The 18,492-nt window shown below is 48.6% G+C and overlaps 1 protein-coding gene across 1 annotated transcript in view; it reads left to right on the top strand.

Annotated features, from left to right (window-relative positions):
- Rarb (retinoic acid receptor beta) overlaps positions 1-18,492 on the top strand; it is a 707,451-nt gene that overhangs the window by 671,638 nt on the left and 17,321 nt on the right. The window contains 1 exon segment of the mRNA XM_078038286.1: positions 8,816-8,976. Coding sequence (XP_077894412.1) covers positions 8,816-8,976 — 161 coding nt within the window.

Below are 18,492 nucleotides of genomic sequence, written 5' to 3'. Positions count from 1 at the left end.
CAATGGCTTGAGAGGCTGAGGCAGGAGGATCTCGAGTTCAAAGCCAGCCTTAGCAACTTAGTAAGGCCCTGAGTAACTCAGGGAGACCCTGTCTCTAAATAAAATACAAAAAAAAAAAGGCTGGGGATGTGGCTCAGTGGTAAGTGCCTCTACATTCATTTTCCAATGCAAATAATAATAATAATAATTATAAAAAATAACAAAGGGAGCCTCCAAACAACAGATCCCTCACCTTGCAAGAATGGGCACCATGCTGGCCTGCCTGAAAGGAATATGTCCAGAGCATCGCTGCCTGCCCGAGCCTAGACAGAGGCAGAAATGAGTATCTGGAACACTCAACTCCCAAATAGAGGCAGAACCTCTATATCCAAAAGCCACCCATGAATGAGAAATGTGTTTAGAATTGTTTGAACATTCCATCCATATAGCACACCACTTGAACTGAAAGGAAGCGTTTGGCATCTGCACATTCAGATATTTCAGGGATTTTCCGTAACTGCTTTGAATAACTTTATGAAGCTGAGCGGGGCTAGAAGATCCTTGTTAAACTCTCCAAATGCTACGTCCAGACTATTTCCCCCGAGACTTGAATATTTCATAGTCTATAAAAATTCTAAGTATGCTCCCTGCTTGCTCACTGACACCTCGGGGGCCAGGTCATCCCTTGAGCTTTGCAGCCCCACGGGGCCCTGTGTCACCTTTACAAGTCCTTGCACACGCCTGGCCATGTTGCAGGCTTGGAGCCATTCCATCTCTGTCTCACAAACCCTGAAATCAAGGTCCCAAGGAATGAAAGGACTTTATTCCTTTGACACACACTCTTGGGTTTCCTGCCCTCAGGCTGCTCCCAAAGGCACCTGTCTTGTTAGTGTTGAGAACATAGAGCCACAGCCTCTCTCTCTGGCCTTCATTTTCTGGGTGTTTGTTGGAATCCCGACTAGCATAACCACGGCAGGGGCTATATTAAGGAAGGGACAATCTCTACCTTCAAGGAGAGTCTGATAGAGCTAGCAGGGTGTGGGGGGGTCATCACTCCCCACTCCCCTCCCCACCTTCACTGCAGGGACCTGCTGTGTTTATGACTTGAGCGCCAATCCCCCAATCCTCAAATTATGGGAAATGTATGTCTGCAGCAATTAGGGATAGACCCACCTGCCTTCAGTTCCATGGTGGTTCATTTACATAATTAGTTCAGAAAATTTTTTTTTTTTTACTTCCTTGGTTCTTTTTAAATTTTTTAATTTGTTTTAATTAGTTATACATGACAGTAGAATGCATTTATGCACGTTGATATATCATACACAGATGAGATATAATTTCTCATTTTTCTGAGTGTACATGTGGCAGAATCATATTGGTCATGCAGTCACATATATACATACAGTAATAATGTCTGTTTCATTCTATTATCTTTCCTATCCCCACATCCCCTTCCCTCCCCTCCTATCACTTCCCTCTACCTAATCTAAGGTAACTCTATTCTTCTCTTGTGCCCCACCCCTGGCACCTAGATTCACTCCCCAGTGCCAAATAATAATAATAATAATAATAATAATAATAATAGTAGGAGCCTCCAAACAACAGATCCCTCACCTTGCAAAAATGGGCAATTAGCCCATTGTGAATTAGCATCCGCATATAAGAGAAAACATTTGGCCTTTGGTTTTATGGGATTGGCTTCTTTGGCTTAGCGTGATGTTTTCTGACTTTAAACTAAGATACAACTGTATTTTTATGCTTCCTCTTGCGTCTATCAATATGTTAGCTACTGGCCCTCCCCCACTAGCAACAAGCCAATAGCTTCCAATCACCAACTGTGACCCATTATTCTTGTAGTTAGCAAGGAGCTAAGGAGTTGAGATGGGCAAATTTCAGGCTTTAATTTTCAAGTGAGAATAAATAGACCATTACGTACCCTTTCCTAAACTGAATATAAAATACTTTATAGACAAAAAAAAATACCATTGATTATATTTTCTTTTTCTTTTCTTTTTTTCTTTTTTTTTGACACCAAGAAATTTGTAGTGAAGCCTTGTTTTCCTCTCTTCCTGAGTCCAAGTAAGATCCACATCTTTTTGCATGTTTCCTACATTAAATTTTTATTGTGTGCATAGAAATCAATATTCCAGATACATGCACAAGTGCACACATTAAAATGAACACGACTTCATTTATTTCCATGATTAGACATTCAAATAAAAGTGGTTGGGTGTCTGTTTTCATATTCATAGGTCGAGATCCGTACATCAGAGGTATTTGTATAAGTGACACTTTTATTACATTCATTTCATTTGCAATATGATAGTGGATCATAAATATGTTACTTTTATGCCACCAAATCTGATTTGTAGCACTTAGCCCCTCACAAGGAGAATGCTTGATATTTTATGGAGCACCTTTAGTCCAAGAAGCGCTTTGCAAACATCGGGCCGGGTTCTTTCAGGTGTATAAATCACATTCATGACCCTGGGGGTGATCCTGGCCACTGCTGCGGGGGGTGGAGAGCAGTTAGTGAGCCCTCAGCAGCCCCTAAGGTGATCGGGAAGCCTTTAATTTCTGAAAGCAGGAGGCTCAGGTGAGCTCTGACCTGCCGCACAGGCTCTGACCGCGGGTAGCACTCCACATCTAGCTACATGTCCCTCACAAGAGAGTGTGGGTTTTTTTCCCTTTTTTTTTTTGTCCTGGGGATGGAACTCGGGGACTCTCAGCCACTAAGCCACATCCCCAGCCCTATTTTGTGTTTTACTCAAAGACAGGGTCTCACTGAGTTGCTTAGCACCTTGCTTTTGCTGAGGCTGGCTTTGAAGTCATGATCCTCCTGCCTCAGCCTCCTGAGCTGCTGGGATGACAGGCCTGAGCCGCTGCACCCAGCTCACAAAACAGTTTTTGAACCCCACTGTGGACCAGGTGCTATGTCAGGTCCTGGGCACACAAAGGGCCCATGAAATATGGCTCTTGCCTTCCAGATATCCACAGAACAGGAGGGGAGGGCCGTGCAGAGCCTGTTCTGATGCAAATGTGACAGTGGGGGCCCCTCACCCTGCTTCCCCGTTCCCTCCCTGTTCCTTCCCCACTTCTTCTGGGAGATGGTGGTTGAACTGTGCTGGAAAGCCTCTTGTCAAGCCCCAGCCCATCATGGATATGTTGGTGCTTGTTGCAGCCAAGGACAGCTGGAGCGAGAGAGGACAGCATCAATGGCACAGTGGCTCCCTGCCCATGAGCCCACACTGCCCTCTGTGCCTGCCCCCATTCCCAGCCTCTGGGATGGGGAACCCAGTAATACGTGTGCAGGGCTCCCTGTAGCCTCCCTCCCAGCACTCACTACACCCTGGGTAGCAGACACAGTGGGTGGGAGCAGGAGCCCATGGGCTGCACTGGGGCTCAGAAGCAGAGCGCTCACCTAGTATGCGGGAGGCCCTGGGTTGGATCCTCAGGATCACATAAAAATGAAGGTATTGTGTCTATCAGGCAACTAAAATAAATTTTAAAAAAAGAGCAGGCGCCCTGGAGCCATCTGCTGAGTGCAGAACCAGCTGTATCACTTAGAAGGCGTGGCTTTGGGAAGGTTCCTCACCCTTCTGTGTGCCCACTTGCCATCTGCATAACAAGGCCTATGGGTGACACCTGCCCTTTCAGGTTGTCGTGGGAGTGAATGACTTAGGATGAACAGAGAGTTTCAGTAAGTGCCTGGCAGCACCTACAACACTTATAATGAACACTTTCAATATCCTAATAAAAAAAAAATACTCCGGGTTATGAATCATAATAATAGTGGCACCAATAGTACTTTATGAGTAATGTCTGTCTCCTGCCATAAAAGAGCTCCCCAGCAGCTGGAGGCATCCTGTGTTGCTTGTTATTTCACCCCTGCAGCAGTAGGTGCTCAATAAATATCCATTGTATGAACCAATAGAACAGTGGAGGAACAGAGGAGTCCACTACCAGAGAGCTCCTCTGAAATCATCATTTCTTTTTTTATTTTTTCCACTTTCCACTTTTATTGGTGCCTGATAGCTGCACGTAATGATGGGGGTTTATTGTTCTATATTCATACAAGCCCACAATATAGAACAATATTTCCCCTCTCCCTCTTCTCCTCCCTCCCCCCGTCACTTTCTTCTTTCTGTTGGGGATGGTTGGCCCCTCTGAGGCTTCTAGGTCAGGAGCTAGAGCTGATTTTCATAAGTTCCACTCCCCCACCCCCTTTTCTCTTTTTCTCTCCAGCTTCCACATCTTCGAGAACACGTATGACTCTTGTCCTGAGTTTGGCTTATTTCGCTTGACATGATGGTCTCGTTCCATCCATTGTCCAGCCAATGACCTAATCTCCTATTTCTTTATGGCTGAAGAAAACTCCATCGTGTCTATACACCACGTTTTCTCTATCCGCTCATCCACTGATGGACACCCGGGCTGGTTCCTAGTGCTGTGGATTGTTGAAAGCATCATTTCTTACCGCGAGTCTCCCCCACCCCTGATGCCACAGGCCTCCCGCTAACCCCCCAGGTTCTCCATGATCAGGCCCACTCATTCCTACAAGGAAGGGCTGTAAGTTCTTCCTGCATAACCAGCCCTCATAAACCTCTCCAGGACACTTCCTCTGTCTCCTCTAGCACCACACCCGAGCAGCTGGGGGGCGGGGTGCATCTGCCATCAGGGAAGAGGGCCTGGAAAAGGTGGTGACGCCTCTGGGCTCCACCCCAGGTGGTGAGCCGTGGAGCTGGCACTTGCTGCAGATATCGGGCTTCCCCTCCAGCACCTGGGTCACCCCTGACCCTCACTGGTGGCCTACAAGGTGGAAAGCCCTTGCCCTTCTGCTCCCTAGGAGCTCCTGACCTAGAGGACTCAGAGGGGCCAACCATCCCCAACAGCTGTGCAGAGCCCCCTGTCTCCAGGGCCTCATGGCTTCCTGTGCACAGCATCCTTGATTCTGATGCTCCTTGGTAGTCAGCCCCATGCCTGGTCCAAATGCCACATCTGTCTTCCACCATAGTTTTAAACCATGGAGCAAAGTAGTGGCCAAAGCTACATGTTTGGAAGATTTTCCCATCAGCTTAGGAAGCTTCGTGGAGCAGAGCTTGGAGTTACAGTGTGGGAGAGATTCTGGGGTCCCGGGAGTCCTTGGACAGGCAGGCAGCCATAATGGGATGCAGCTTATGGAGGATGAGAGGGGTCTGGAAGGTGACCTGAGGTTTACACATTGGTCTCTGGCAACCAGCTGCTGAGGATGCTCCCATTTGGACCCTAAATTACGGAAGAAGGTGATCCAGCTTTGCAGCCGATGTCTTGCAAATGGCGGATGCTGTCACCACACAACCCAGGGAGTTTGTGCCCTACTGAACCTCACCAAGGCCCCCTTTCTACATGACCTGGCCTCTTGCTTTTGGCTTGGTTCAGATGCCCCATGGTGACAGCTCAGAGTGTCCCCCTCCCTGCAAGGTAGAGGTGTGTTTATTCAAGTAAGCTTGTGGGAGTGGGGGAGTGAGGTGGGGTCTGCTGGAACACAGGCCCACATACCTGATGGGCTGGGGCTGTGGTTAATGTCAGGGGGCTTGTTTGATGGCCCTTCCCCAGCTCCCTATTTTATATTTTATGGAGAGACAGGGTCTCACTGAGTTGCTCGGCACCTCGCTTTTGCTGAAGCTGGCTTTGAAACTCACGATCCTCCTGCCTCAGCCTCCCATGTGCGCCACCACGCCTGGCCTCTGTCTGCCTTTCTGCATGTTCCCCTGAACTCCTCACTCAGCTACTTTCTAACAGGGTGTTCTTGGGCCTGTAGAAATGGGATGATAATGGCCACGTCACCCAGGTGACTGTGGGGATTTCATGAGCTATAATTCCTAAACTACCTGAAGTGTTGTCTGGCCCTCGAAAAGCCATCACGAACTCGTATTACTCTTGCCACTTTCTGTTTGAGTGGTCGTGAGTGCTGCTTGATTTCTGAGTTGACTCCAGACAGTTCCTATTGTCCAGTTCCTTGTGGCCCTAGGATTCTTTTGGTGGTTGTTTTGAGATATAATTCACTGGGCACAACAATTTTGTTGTTGTTGTTTTTGTACCAGGGATTGAACTCAGGGGCACCCGGCAACTGACTCACATCCCCAGCCCTATTTTGTATTTTATTTAGAGACAGGGTCTCATTGAGTTGCTCAGCACCTCACTCACTATTGCTGAGGCTGGCTTTGAACTCACAGTCCTCCTGCCTCAGCCTCCCAAGCCACTGGGAACACTGATCATTTTAAAGTATCCAATTCAGTGTAGTGTATTCACAAAATTATATGACCTTCAAAGGCTGGAACATTTTCATCTCCTCAAAGAGAAATCCCATCCCCATCAGTGCTCACTCCTTATCCCTGTCCCCCATCCCAGCCCTTGGTGACCACGAGTCCACTATCGGGTCTGTGGATTTGCTTATTCTGATTCTAAAAATAGAATCATACAACATGTGGCCCCTTGTGATTGGCTCTCCCACTCAGCACAATATTTTCCGGGTCTGTCTGTGTTGGAACACGTGTCAATACTTCGTTCCTTTTTGATGACAGATAATGCTCCATTTTATAGCTAGACCACATTTTGTTTATCCACTGATGGTTTGATGGACATTTGGGTTGCTTCCACTTTTGAGCTATTATACACAATGTCGCTGTGAACAGTCGTGTTCAAGTTTGACGTGGACATCTATTTTTAGTTCTCTTGGGTCGAACCTAGGAATTTCTGGTTCAATACAATAACTGCGTCACTTTGGGAGGAACTGCCAAACTTTTCCTTGGGACTCTGCTTGCAAAATATCTTTGTAGCTTAGATTTGATTGTGGCATAGCCTCTGCCATACCCCCCAACCCCTCCCTAGAAGCACCACGGGGGCATCTCTGCCACCTCAAGCTGCCGGTGCCCTCTTACTGTATCTTTTTTGCCTACTATATTTTTTATTTTCTTCCTGCCTTGAAATCCTACAGGACGCCCTTTTGCCCTGCCTCCTACACCAAAATAGCTGCCAAAGCCATGTATTTGGAAGATTTCCCCCATCAGCTTAGGAAGCTTCTGTCTTGGGAAGGGTCTGATCAGTGGAAAAGAGTACAGTTGAGACCGAGTACCCCGTCCTCCCCCTCCCTCCAGTGACTAGGATAGTGTTGTTTCAGGGTCTTAGGGGAAACACAATACTAGGAACCATGTTCTCCTCAAACATGTCCCTTCCTTGGGAATAAGTGAGTCCACATGACTTGTTGGTCACATAAACAGGCACACAATCCTCAGCCTCCTTGGACTCAGTTTCTTTACCAGCAGAATGGGTTTAAGATTGCTTGCCTGATAAGGGGGTTAAATGCAATTCTGGAGATAAAGCTGCCAGGAAAGTCTTCAAGATGTCCAAGCCAAGCCGTCTCCTCCCCGACTGCCCTTCCTCCTGGACTCTTGTCCCAGTGCCATTCACCTCCTCTTTTCTCTGTCTTCCTTTCCAACTCCCCTCTTTCCTTTTATATTTTCTCCTCTCTCCCTGTCTTTCTTCTACTCTCCCAGCGTGGACCCAGGGGCCTGCCAGTTCTCAAATGGCCGGCATGTCCTTGCGTGGGCAACCCAGGACCAAATCCTCTTAGGGCAGATCAGATTATGCCCTGGGTCATTTTGCAGCATAGATTCTCAGGTCACAGTGGTGGCAGACACAGCCAGGCGGTGTCCAGCCTGGCACCCCTGGGTCCCCAGGGAACATGGAGGGGATTGCATGGTCCGGTTTCACCTGTCCGCCTCCCTGGGTTCCAGTTTCCTTCCCCAGGAGATCCTAGCCAGGGGCTGGGCGTTGAGTTACACTCTGATTTGCCGTCATCTGAGAGGCCTGAGCTGTGGGAAGAAGCACAGGCCTTCCACAGCACCCGGGCCTGAGCCCGACTGTGCAGGAGCTGAGGCGGCCATGCTGAGGTGCAGCAGGCCAGGTGGGCCCTGGCATGGAGCATCTGTGAATGAACAGGTGAACGAATGGGTGGGTTTCCAGGCTGAGCGTTTCATACTCCTTTAAAATAACATTAAGCTGGGCACAGTGGTGCATGCCTGTAATCCCAGCGGCTCAGGGGGCTGAGGCAGGTGGATCGCGAGTTCTAAGCCAGTCTTGGCAACCTCGAGGCACTAGGCAACTCAGTGAGACCCTGTCTCTAAAAAAAAAAAAAAAAAAAAAAAATACACAATAAGGCTGGGGATGTGGCTCAGTGGTTGAGTGCTCCTGAGTTCAATCCCTGGTTCCCCCCCAACCAAAAAAAATACCATATTGTCTTTTGTTATTTATAATGTTATTAAAGAAAATGTTGCAAGCAGAGAAACATGAGAAGGTAAAAACCATCATCTTATCATTCGTAAGACACATCTCTTCAAAAGTGATGATTCGGTCAGAAAGCTGGAAAGCAAAGACACTCAGATGCTAGGCTGGGGAATACCAGCTGTGAAGCCACATTCAAGGACTTTACTCCCTGGCAAGAGAGGGGCCCTCGTGATGTCTCTCAGGGCGTCCCTCTGGAGCTGGGAGCAGCACTCTTGGAAGAATTTTTTTTCTTCAAGGAATTCAGTCCACACAGAAAGTTCTCTCCCACTAGCCAAGGGTCAGCTTTCCAGGTGTCCTGAGTTTTCCCTAAGAACTGACGGGTGCATACACAGACGTACAGTCCTCGCTGTCTGTCCAGGCCCCCGGCTGCACAGCCCCCTTTCCTCAGGGCTGTCTGTATCCCACCTCTCCCTTCTGTTCCCATTCCAAGTATCCGATGAAACCCCCTGGCCCAGGTAGCCCAGGCCCAGCACTGAAGTAATCTCTGATTTGTCCTGTCTCTCATTTCCAGCTGTCAGGAATGACAGGAACAAGAAGAAGAAGGAGCCCTCGAAGCAGGAATGTACAGAGAGCTATGAGATGACAGCGGAGCTGGACGACCTCACAGAGAAGATCCGGAAAGCTCACCAGGAAACCTTCCCCTCACTCTGCCAGCTGGGCAAATACACCACGGTAAGAGCCGCTCCTGCCCCGAGCCGCTGGGAGCGTGGGCACAGACTCTCACACACACTCTGCCCTGGGCCTGGTAGGAACATCCCAGGACTTGCCTGTCAGCTGAATGGGGCTGCACAGTGGCCATATCTCTGCAGGTGGTGGCCCTCAGACAGTCACAGGGTAGATGGGTATTTCCCCAGTTCCATTAGTCATGCATGCATTTTGCTCAAGAAGCAGTAATGGAAAAAGAAGAAGAAGAAGAAGAAGCAGTAATAGGTGTGGGAGAGAGCTTGTCTAGCACGCAGAAGGCCCTGGGTTCAGTCCCCAGCACTGAAAGAAAAGAAAAACCATTGACTGAACATTTCCTGTATGCCCACTTGTATGCCAGGCCTGGGCTACCTGGGCTCTCTGTCACTGCTCTCAGGGACTTTGGTCTAGTGAAGGAAATAAATCAAGCCAGCAAAGAATCACAGGTGTCACGTAAACACCTGTACAGAACCCAAAGGGAGCCCAGAGTGGGTATGGGATCAGACTTTTTAAAAACACCAATCCAGCTATAAAATCCAACCAAGATGACTGGAGCCATTTCCTGGGCCAGGGTCTGGCTTTGGGGAGCAGATATGTGTGTATAAACCCAAGAGGGGCCTAAAAGGGTAGAGTCGAGGACCCCCCCCCCCGGGTGCGTGGTCCCCTGTGCTCCCCACTATTATGTGAGAAAGGGCTTTCGCTACAATTACGAAATCAAGAAGGGGGCGCGGGGGAGGTGAGATGACAGCGTGGGAGGCGTTAGTTGGCTGGTCTAGGATGTGCTGGTGGAGATGTCTGAAGTCCTTGGATTTTTTTCCAAGGCATTTTGGCACTTGTTGTATTCATGGTGGGTATTCCTGGTCTGTGTGGCCCATCGCAGGCACCTGTAGATATTTGACAAATGAGTGGACATAACTAGGATGATGTTTCAGCCTCTTGAAATGGAGAAGCTAAGGAAGTGGCGCACCATGGAATGGCAGGGCGGTGCTGAGTCGGAAGTGGGAGTGGGGTTGGGGGATGCCCCACAGGATCTTGAACGCCCCTCAGGGAGTCTGTGTATCATCTGTAAAGAGTGGGGAAAACCGACGCCTCTGGTCAGACATCCCCTCTGTCCTTATGGCCTCAGAGTCAGGCGGTAGGGGTGAGACTTGAACCCGAACGAACGGTTCAATTCCAAAGGCGGATCTCTCAACTCCTACACACAGTGGAGACCAAGAGGTCAGCTGACAAGGTACAATGGAAGCAGGAACCCCTGGAGGCATCTGGTCAGGAGGAGGTACTTGTTCTCCAGGAATACATCAAACCTTTCTCTCCAGCCAAGGAAAAGAGACCCGAGTGGGGAGGTCTTCCTAAAGAGCAGGCTTTGCGCCGGGTCATGAGGTGAGACCCAGCGGATGGAAATACAGAATCCTCCTGCCTTCTTGCCTCCTCCTCTTAGAGCAGCCTCGTCAGTCCCCCAGGCCCTGACTTAGGTGGCAACCAGGTGACGTGGGCCCCATTCTGATCTGCAGAGGGGCAAGACACAGGCAATGTCCCCCCAGAACACACCCTGGTGTGGCCTGGGCTCTGGGGTGGCTCACGTGGTGAGCAGCCTGCCTCCAACCACAGATCAACAGAAGCCAGTGGGTCAGCACCCCGGCCTCCTTGCCATGTGAGCAGGATGGCTCTCAGGCACGCTCTCCGCCATCTCCCAGAATTCCACAGTCAGCACAAGCCCGATGCCTGGGAATGGTCTGTACTGACTATCATCTGCCCTCAACCCTTCCCTATGACTCTTCCCAGGTTTCCTGGGATCTCCTTCCACATAAACTATTGGCATTCAAATCCTAGTTTCAGGGTTGGCTTCTGGCCCAAGGCAGAGGGACTGTCCACTGGGCGTCTTGGGCCTTTTCCTGTTCACCCCGCTTTGGCGGGGAGATGCCATCTTGTTAAGTGGGGCCTATCATCCTAAGCACTTTTGTTTTAGTCAGCTGTGTGTCGCTGTGTCCAAAGTGCCTGACAAGAACAACCTAGAGGAGGAAAAGTTTATTTTCAGCTCAGTTTCAGAGATTCAGTCCATGGTCGGCCAACTCCATTGGGCCGAAGATGAGGCGGAATATCATGGCGGGAGGATGTGGCAGAAGAAAGTGGCTCAGGACTTGACAGCCAGGAAGGGAGAGAGAGAGAGAGAGAGAGAGAGAGAGAGAGAGAGAGAGAGAGAGAGAGAGAGAGAGAGAGAGAGAGAGAGAGAATGCGCACACAAGGTGCCAGGGACAAAATATAAACTCTAATGGCATGTCCCCAGTGACCTACTTCCTCTAGACAAACCCTACCTGCCTATAGTTACCACCCAGTTAATCCATTCAAGTGGATTAATCCATGGTTAGGTTGCATCTTTCATAATCTCATCATCTCATCTCTGAGGGAAGCAGAAACCTATGCCCCCCAGTCCTGCTTTGTCTCACACACGAACTTTTGGGGGACACCTCATAGCTAAACCACAAGAACTTCATAGGGACATTTCTGCACCTTTTTCCATCGAGCAGAGAAAATAGAAATACAAGTTCATCTCAGAGGCTAGACCCTAACCACTGGGCGGCACAGCCTCCTTGGTGATGCGCACTGCCTGCTCCCTGCCTTGGAAACCGTATCCCAGCCGGCCTTTCTCTGTAATTCTACTCTCTCCATGCGTATCTCGCTTTGTTTTTATTGTAAGTGACTTCAAATCCTTTCTGGAAGTAGGTGGGAATATAAATAAATAACAGAAGCCATAACACATTCTCTGCTGCCGCTCAGCTCCCAGTCGAGCAGTTTTTCAAAGAGCTTTTTTTAGATAGGCAGTTGCTTCCTCTGCAAGAAACTTCCTGCCACCTTCACCAGAGTGGCATCCCTGTCAGATGCCTTCAGAATAAGTGGGTAGACAGGAATAAAAAAAAAAAAAAAGGCAGGCAGCCAACCGCCCACCTACAAATCGTTCAGAGAGTAGCTCCTTTTCCTTCCCTAATGAGGGCTGATTTGGGACAAATGGTCAGGCACCAGGAGGTAGCAAGAATGAATGAGGGAAGCAGAAATGTATGCCCACCAGGCAGGCAGGGTGCCCACCTACCAGCTTTGGAGTTGGTGTGCTTCTTGGGAAGTTGTCTAACCAATGACCTCTCTGCACAAAAAGGGAGTGGGGTGAACTCCCGGTGGAAAGGTAGAAAGCAGAGGAGTAGCTATATATAGAGGCGTGTTCCAGAGCAGAAGGGAACAGAGGAAATGTCCTCACTCTGAGGATGCTGACGCTGCCTCCTTCAGTTGCCCCTAGCAACTATGTCACTGGGGCTTAGAGGGTTTTGTAGACCCAAATCCAAACCTTGCCACCATGTAACCAGGGTTTGGAGGGATTCCTAAACCCAGATGCAAAATCTTGCCTGTGCTACTTAGGAGGTGCGTGACCTTGCCAACTTTATACCACCATCTGATCCTCAGCTCCTTCACTGGTACCATGGGAATTGTACTGATGCTTGAGAAAAATGTATCCGAGGATCTCACAGTTTCTGGGGGAGAGGAGGTGTGCAGAGAGGCAAGTGTTCCCCTCTGGATCGTATGACGAACGTCTTGTCATTATTAAAAGCCATGTGCCCAAGTTCTTGAAGAGGGCTATGGGAGGTGTGACCTGAGATTTCCAGGTAGCATGGCCCCAACCAGCCCTGTGCAGCTGTTCATCACCCTGCAGGGCTGGTGGAATATAAGATGTCCTCTGAGGGGCTCATGAATTTGCACTGATTTAAGAAACCCTTAACCTACCAGAAAAATGACCACAAACAGGGCTGGAGTGGTGGCTCAGTGGTAGAGCACTTGCCTAGCACATGTGAGGCATTGGATTCACTCCCCAGCAACACATAAAAATAAAATAAATAAGGACAAAGTTATTTTTTTAAAAAATGAGCATAAAAAATAAGAAAGGTTGGGTGCGGTGGTGCACTCCTTGTAATCCCAGAGGCTCTGGAGGCTGAGGTGGGAGAATCACGAGTTCAAAGCCAGCCTCAGCAACAGTGAGGGTGCTAAGCAACTCAGGAAGACCCTATCTCTAAGTTAAGTACAAAATGGGGCTGGGGATGTGGCTCAGTGGTTGAGTGCCCCTGAGTTCAATTCCAAGTACCCCATAAAAAAAAAAAAAAAAGAAAATCGACCACAAACATAATCATTAAGCCACCTAAAGACTTTCTAGAAGATGTGCACCTCACGAAGGAGTCTGTGAGCAATTCCAGCCATTCTCGGGCTTGGCTTTCTTTTTAGACAAGTAACATTTGTGGTCAGGCAGATAATCAAAACCTGAAACTCAGGGAGGTCAGCGTCCCAGGAGAGGTTCACCAGGTGAGGTGGAAGACAAGTGAGGAGTCAGGAGACCTGAGTTCCCAACCCTACTCTGCCCTCTCCCAGCCTCCCTCACCTTGAACCAGCCCATAACTTCATAAGCCTCCATTTCTTGCCAGTAAACAACCCTTGCCTGGTGCATATCCTTAGAACTTTCTTTGATCCTCCAGCACATGCTTACTGCATGCTAGGGTGTCGTTTCCTAGGGCTGCCCTAATAAAGGAAATTCAAACTGGAGGACTTGAGAGGACATTAGATAATTGTCCCACAGTTCTGAAGCTGCCACCAGGGCCTTGCTCCTTCTGAAAGTTCTGGGGGAATCCTCCCTTGCCTCTGATACCTTCTGATGCCAAGGGCTGCCTTGGGCACTTCTTGACTTATAAGTGCATGCCACTCCTCCATCTTCCTACGTCCTTCTTCTTCCCTTAGGCCTTCAAGTCACATTCCCAATGTGGGTGTCCCCATATCCCCCATTTTATGAGGTTACTGTTTATACTGGATCAGGGTCCACCCTAGTGACCTTACTTAAACCTAATTACCTTTGTAAAGACTCTATTTCCAAGCAGTCATTCTGCAGTCTTGGGTGTTAGGACAGCAACATATCTCTGGGGACACACAGTTCAATCCGTGATACCTGTGAGAGCAGAACTGGAGTGACGGTGTTTACCTTTCGGTGCTCACAGCTCTGTGGCAAAGTCTGGCTGGAGATCAAATTTTCTGACAAATGTTGTGAGCTTTTAGATCCTCATCTTTCGGAGAAAAATGTTTTCTAGGCGCTATTAAGTTCCCAGGGTCTGGCTGGGTGGTGAAAAAAAGGAAAAGATACTCCCTGCCAAGGTAACAACATGAACGTGGCCTGGAGCTTTGCAGAGAATCTCCTGCAGGAGTGAAGGTGCTACTGCTGTCAGAGAGGCCTCTCCAGGCTTGGTCCAGGCCCAGGAATTTTAAGCATCAGAGATCCAGGGGAACCCCTAAAGCATTGCATTCAACATACTCCTTCACCATCCATCTTCTCTGAGCCAGACAGCTAGGAAACACCTGTCCCCTGCTTACGGCTAAATCCATGGAGCCCTCTCCACCCATGGGCCATGTTGAGCCTTGAAGCAATGCCCACCTTTCCACTTGGAGTCACAGAGTGGCTTCCAAGCTCTCCTCACTGGCAGAGGGTGTCTGGGCTTCTGAGGAAAGGCTGCCTGTGGTTGGGGGCCTCTGTGTCTCATCCTCCACAGATACGCTCTGGAGGCCATGTTGTCATAGTGCCTAGGTACACGTTGACCACAAAGAGATGCTGGCCTAGCACCTAATATTCTCTCCATAACCATGCAGGGGATCTGTAGCCAACCCAAGGAAGCACCCAGATTTTCCAACCAGGAAGAAGATCACAATTACAACACAGACTTTAGGAGGCCAAAGTTTGGACCAGGAAGTAGAACATGTGAGGAACCGAAGGGTCATGTCAATATATGCAGAGGGGAAGCACCGATGCCATAGCCTGCCCATTTTGGCAAATCAAGTTTTGCATCTGCTTGGCCTGGGGGATTTTGCACAAGTGTTGAACTTCTTGGGGGCCTCAGCCTGTTCATCAGCCAAATGGAACCATAACATTATTCACATCATGAGGGTGCTGTAGGACACAAGTTAATAGAGCATACAGAATGGTTCCCGGCCTCAGGTAAGCCTTAGGTAATGAGTGGTCGTCAGTATTAATGATTAAATAAATGATAATTGATAATTATTATTTTATATACATATGTGTGTAGGCATATAGATACATATATCTATATGTGTGCATATGTGTATTTCTGTGTTTAAAGAAAAAGCAGGAACATTCTACAGTTAGAACTTGAAAGAACTCCCATTTCTCAGGATGATCCAAAGACCTGAGACCTCGGAAAGAAGGGGGCTGCCTGCCTCCGTGGAGGCTCCCAACATCCCTACAGAACTTTAATTCCTTTTTTTCCCTTAAAAAAAAAAAAGTTTGCATTTCCTCTTTAGCTTGGAATCAACCGGCCGTAGTAGCCAGAAGCTGCCATCGGTGAGGTTTTAAAGACCCTGGCGACTCAGCCTCCACTTGCGGGTCTTTTTCTGAAAGTAATCCCAGCCAGAAAAGCAGCAAGAGAACCAAACCAACAGAAGAAAGGGACCCATTTGCAAGGCAAAAAAATTACCATTTAATTGGATTGCCTAGTAGAGTTGGGCTTAAGATGGCCCTGGGGGCCTTCGAGCTCATTCCTCCATATGGGCTGCTGCTGTGCAGCTTCTGGGAAGGTGGGCCTGAGCTCCTGCCAGAGGGGTCTTTCTGGAGAGACCCAGCCCAGGCTGTGCCCTCAGCAGTGAGAGAGGAGAGTGCATGTCCATCAACCTGCCCTGCCCTTCTGCTGTGACCATCCATCACCTCCTGTCCCCTCCTTCTCCTTGTCCCCCTCCATCCCCTGCACATTTAGAAATGCTCCTGAGGACCCCTCCATCTGATCCTCAATGCTCCCTGCAGCCACCTCCATCACCAGCCCCCGCAGGCCGGGGCTCTGTGTGCTGTGCTGCGGCTGTAAGATAATATATAAGCCATTTTAAGCCTCGTGCCTATGAATCCAGCAACCGGTATAATAAAGCACCGGGTTATTTTGTGTTTTATTAACTGCCTCTTCCCTTCAGTTTGCATAATAGTGAGTTAGATTTACATGCCGTTACGACGGCTGTGCATTATTTTTAATAGAAGGTGCGACAGGCTTCTCTCTACCTCAGCCCTGGCCCATGATGGAGGGACCCCATCCACACTGATGAAGATTTCGTTCACACTTGCTGGGCCGGGCAATGTCTTTCTTTCCAGATGGATACTCTATGGTGAAATGATTTCCGCCATCAGCTTGCCTCTGTCCCTCTCTTCCCCGTGTCATCTTCCTACGGACCGGATAAACTGCCTATTAAATTTAATTACAGCCTGAATGGCCACACATCTTGATCTGATGTTCCCCCGAGTGTACTGTATTCCACCAAGGTCCTTGAGGAAAGGAGTCGAATAAATCTGGAGGATGCATGCCTACTGTCTGCGAGGACCGTTGTGGAAGGCAGCCATGGCCCCCCGCCGTCGTCGTCGTGGGCACGGCTCCTGTGGCTGCCCGCTCGCATGCAAACTCTTCTATCTCTCCCTGCTGATGGATGGTAAAAGCGACAACGGAGTGGATGGACTCCTGCAAAGCTGACTTTAACGCAGGTGGAGAAATATCTGTTTGGGACACAGAGTTCTCTTTATAGAGCTAGATGCATTTGTCAGAGGGCCACGGGGGACCTTACCTCTCTTTGGATGGCTCAGTCCTGCTTTGGGAGGCGACCGATTTTGCAGTTTCACCAGCAGGTTCAGGCTAGCACCCAGCGTCCCTGAGCCTCATCCTCAAAATGATAGTCATCCCGGGGCCTCTCAGACAAGCAGCGGGGGCTTGCGGGAGCTTCACTCATTGAGTCACTCAACAATCTTTATTGAGCCTCCACTGTGTGATGGCTGTGTCATGGGCAACCTGGGCAGTAAGAGTCAGACAAGAAGCGTTATTGAATGAGCCAATGATCGTGCGCGCCAGGAGACAAGTCCGGTGAACGTGAGCAGGATAGGGTGTGTGTGCCATGCTGGGGATGGAAGGCTGCTGCTGCCCTCCTGGAGGGACCAAGGGGAGGCTCAAGAGTAGGTGACATGTGACCAAATATTTGAAGGAAGCAGGGAGAGCACCCAGCAGAGATCTGAGGAAGAGCAACTTGGGTAGCAAGACAGCCAAAGCCAAGACCTAGGACAGGCACATACTTGGCTTGTAGCAAGGAGACCTCTGTGGCTGGGGCAAGGGACCGAGGGGCAGATGGAGGACCCTACAGGCTCTTGAGAGGACTTTGGCTTTTAGCCTGAGTGAAATGCGAAGGCATAGGCTATTTTAGGAGAGGCTTGTTTTTTTAAAGGATACCTTTTTGCTCTGATCAGAGTGACTTACCAGAGTGGGAAGAGGAAAATCAATGAGGGGGCTTTTGCAGTGATCCAGGCGGGAGGCGAGGGTGGCAGAGGAGGAGAGATGGTCCCTGGGGTTGACTGGGAGGGACGTGAAGCTCTCAGACCTAAATGCCTATAAGCCAGAACTGTGCATTGGTCAGAATTATTCTTATTGCAGGTGACAGAAATCAAATCAACTTAGATTTAAAAAAGAAAAATGTATCAGGTGAGGCTGTATCCATCAGCCCATCGTTTTTTAAGACTGAGCTACTCCTCCTCTCTCTTGCCATCTGTCATCTTGTCTCTTCTCCTTTGTAGACGCGTGAAAGCTTTTGACAATCCTTGCTCTCTCTGGCAGAACTTCTCTTCCTTAGTTCTTCCCATCACAAAGTCTCAGAATTGAGCCTCCATCACTATGTTTGGAAGGCAGGAGCACTGGGCTAGAGTCGCCTCCCTGAGACCTGGGCCAGCCGTACACCCTGGGACAGCTCCTGCCCCTTGGGAGCCTTGGCTCATCTGCTACTATGCATGAGGCCACAGTAGCACCCAAAGCCTCAGACAATCTCAGCCTTTTAGTTGTGGAAGTATTATTATGATCAGGGGTTTTTTTTGTCTTTTATTTTTATTATGAAAAATTTCAAGTATAACCTGAAAGTTAGAAGAATAGTATATCATGAAGCCCTGTTATTGCTACACAGGCAACCTTATCTCTAAAGCCCTCACACACATACTCCTTACGATCTATTATTTTGAAGTAAATTATCAACCTCTCATCCTGTTATCTGTAAACATTTCAACATATATTCTAAGCCAGAGGAACTTCTGCAAACAAACCATCGGTGTGATTTTTATTTTCGGATAAAATATGATTTTACTTTACCATTCCTAAAATAAAAATGGTATCTCCAATGCCTTAATCTCTCGGATTTTGAGTTTTCTCATATTTGTTCCAATCTCTTCACAGTGTGTTTGAATCAGGATTCAGATCAGGTTCAAATCTCATCTGGAATATCTCCTAAATATATAATTTTTTTTTGGAAATCAAGTTTGGGGAATGTGTTTTACATGATGCGATTTTTTATCTTTTTTTAAGGATATGGTTCAATGAATGTGGCAGAAATATCCAGTCATGTAAGCCTGACTATGGTCAAGGTGCAGAACATTTCTTTCCCTCCAGAAAGTTCCCTCCTGAAGTTCATGGG

This window comes from Ictidomys tridecemlineatus, chromosome 2, assembly GCF_052094955.1.
Source record: "Ictidomys tridecemlineatus isolate mIctTri1 chromosome 2, mIctTri1.hap1, whole genome shotgun sequence".
NCBI lineage: Eukaryota > Metazoa > Chordata > Mammalia > Rodentia > Sciuridae > Ictidomys > Ictidomys tridecemlineatus.
This window is presented reverse-complemented; position numbering and strand designations above follow the sequence as displayed.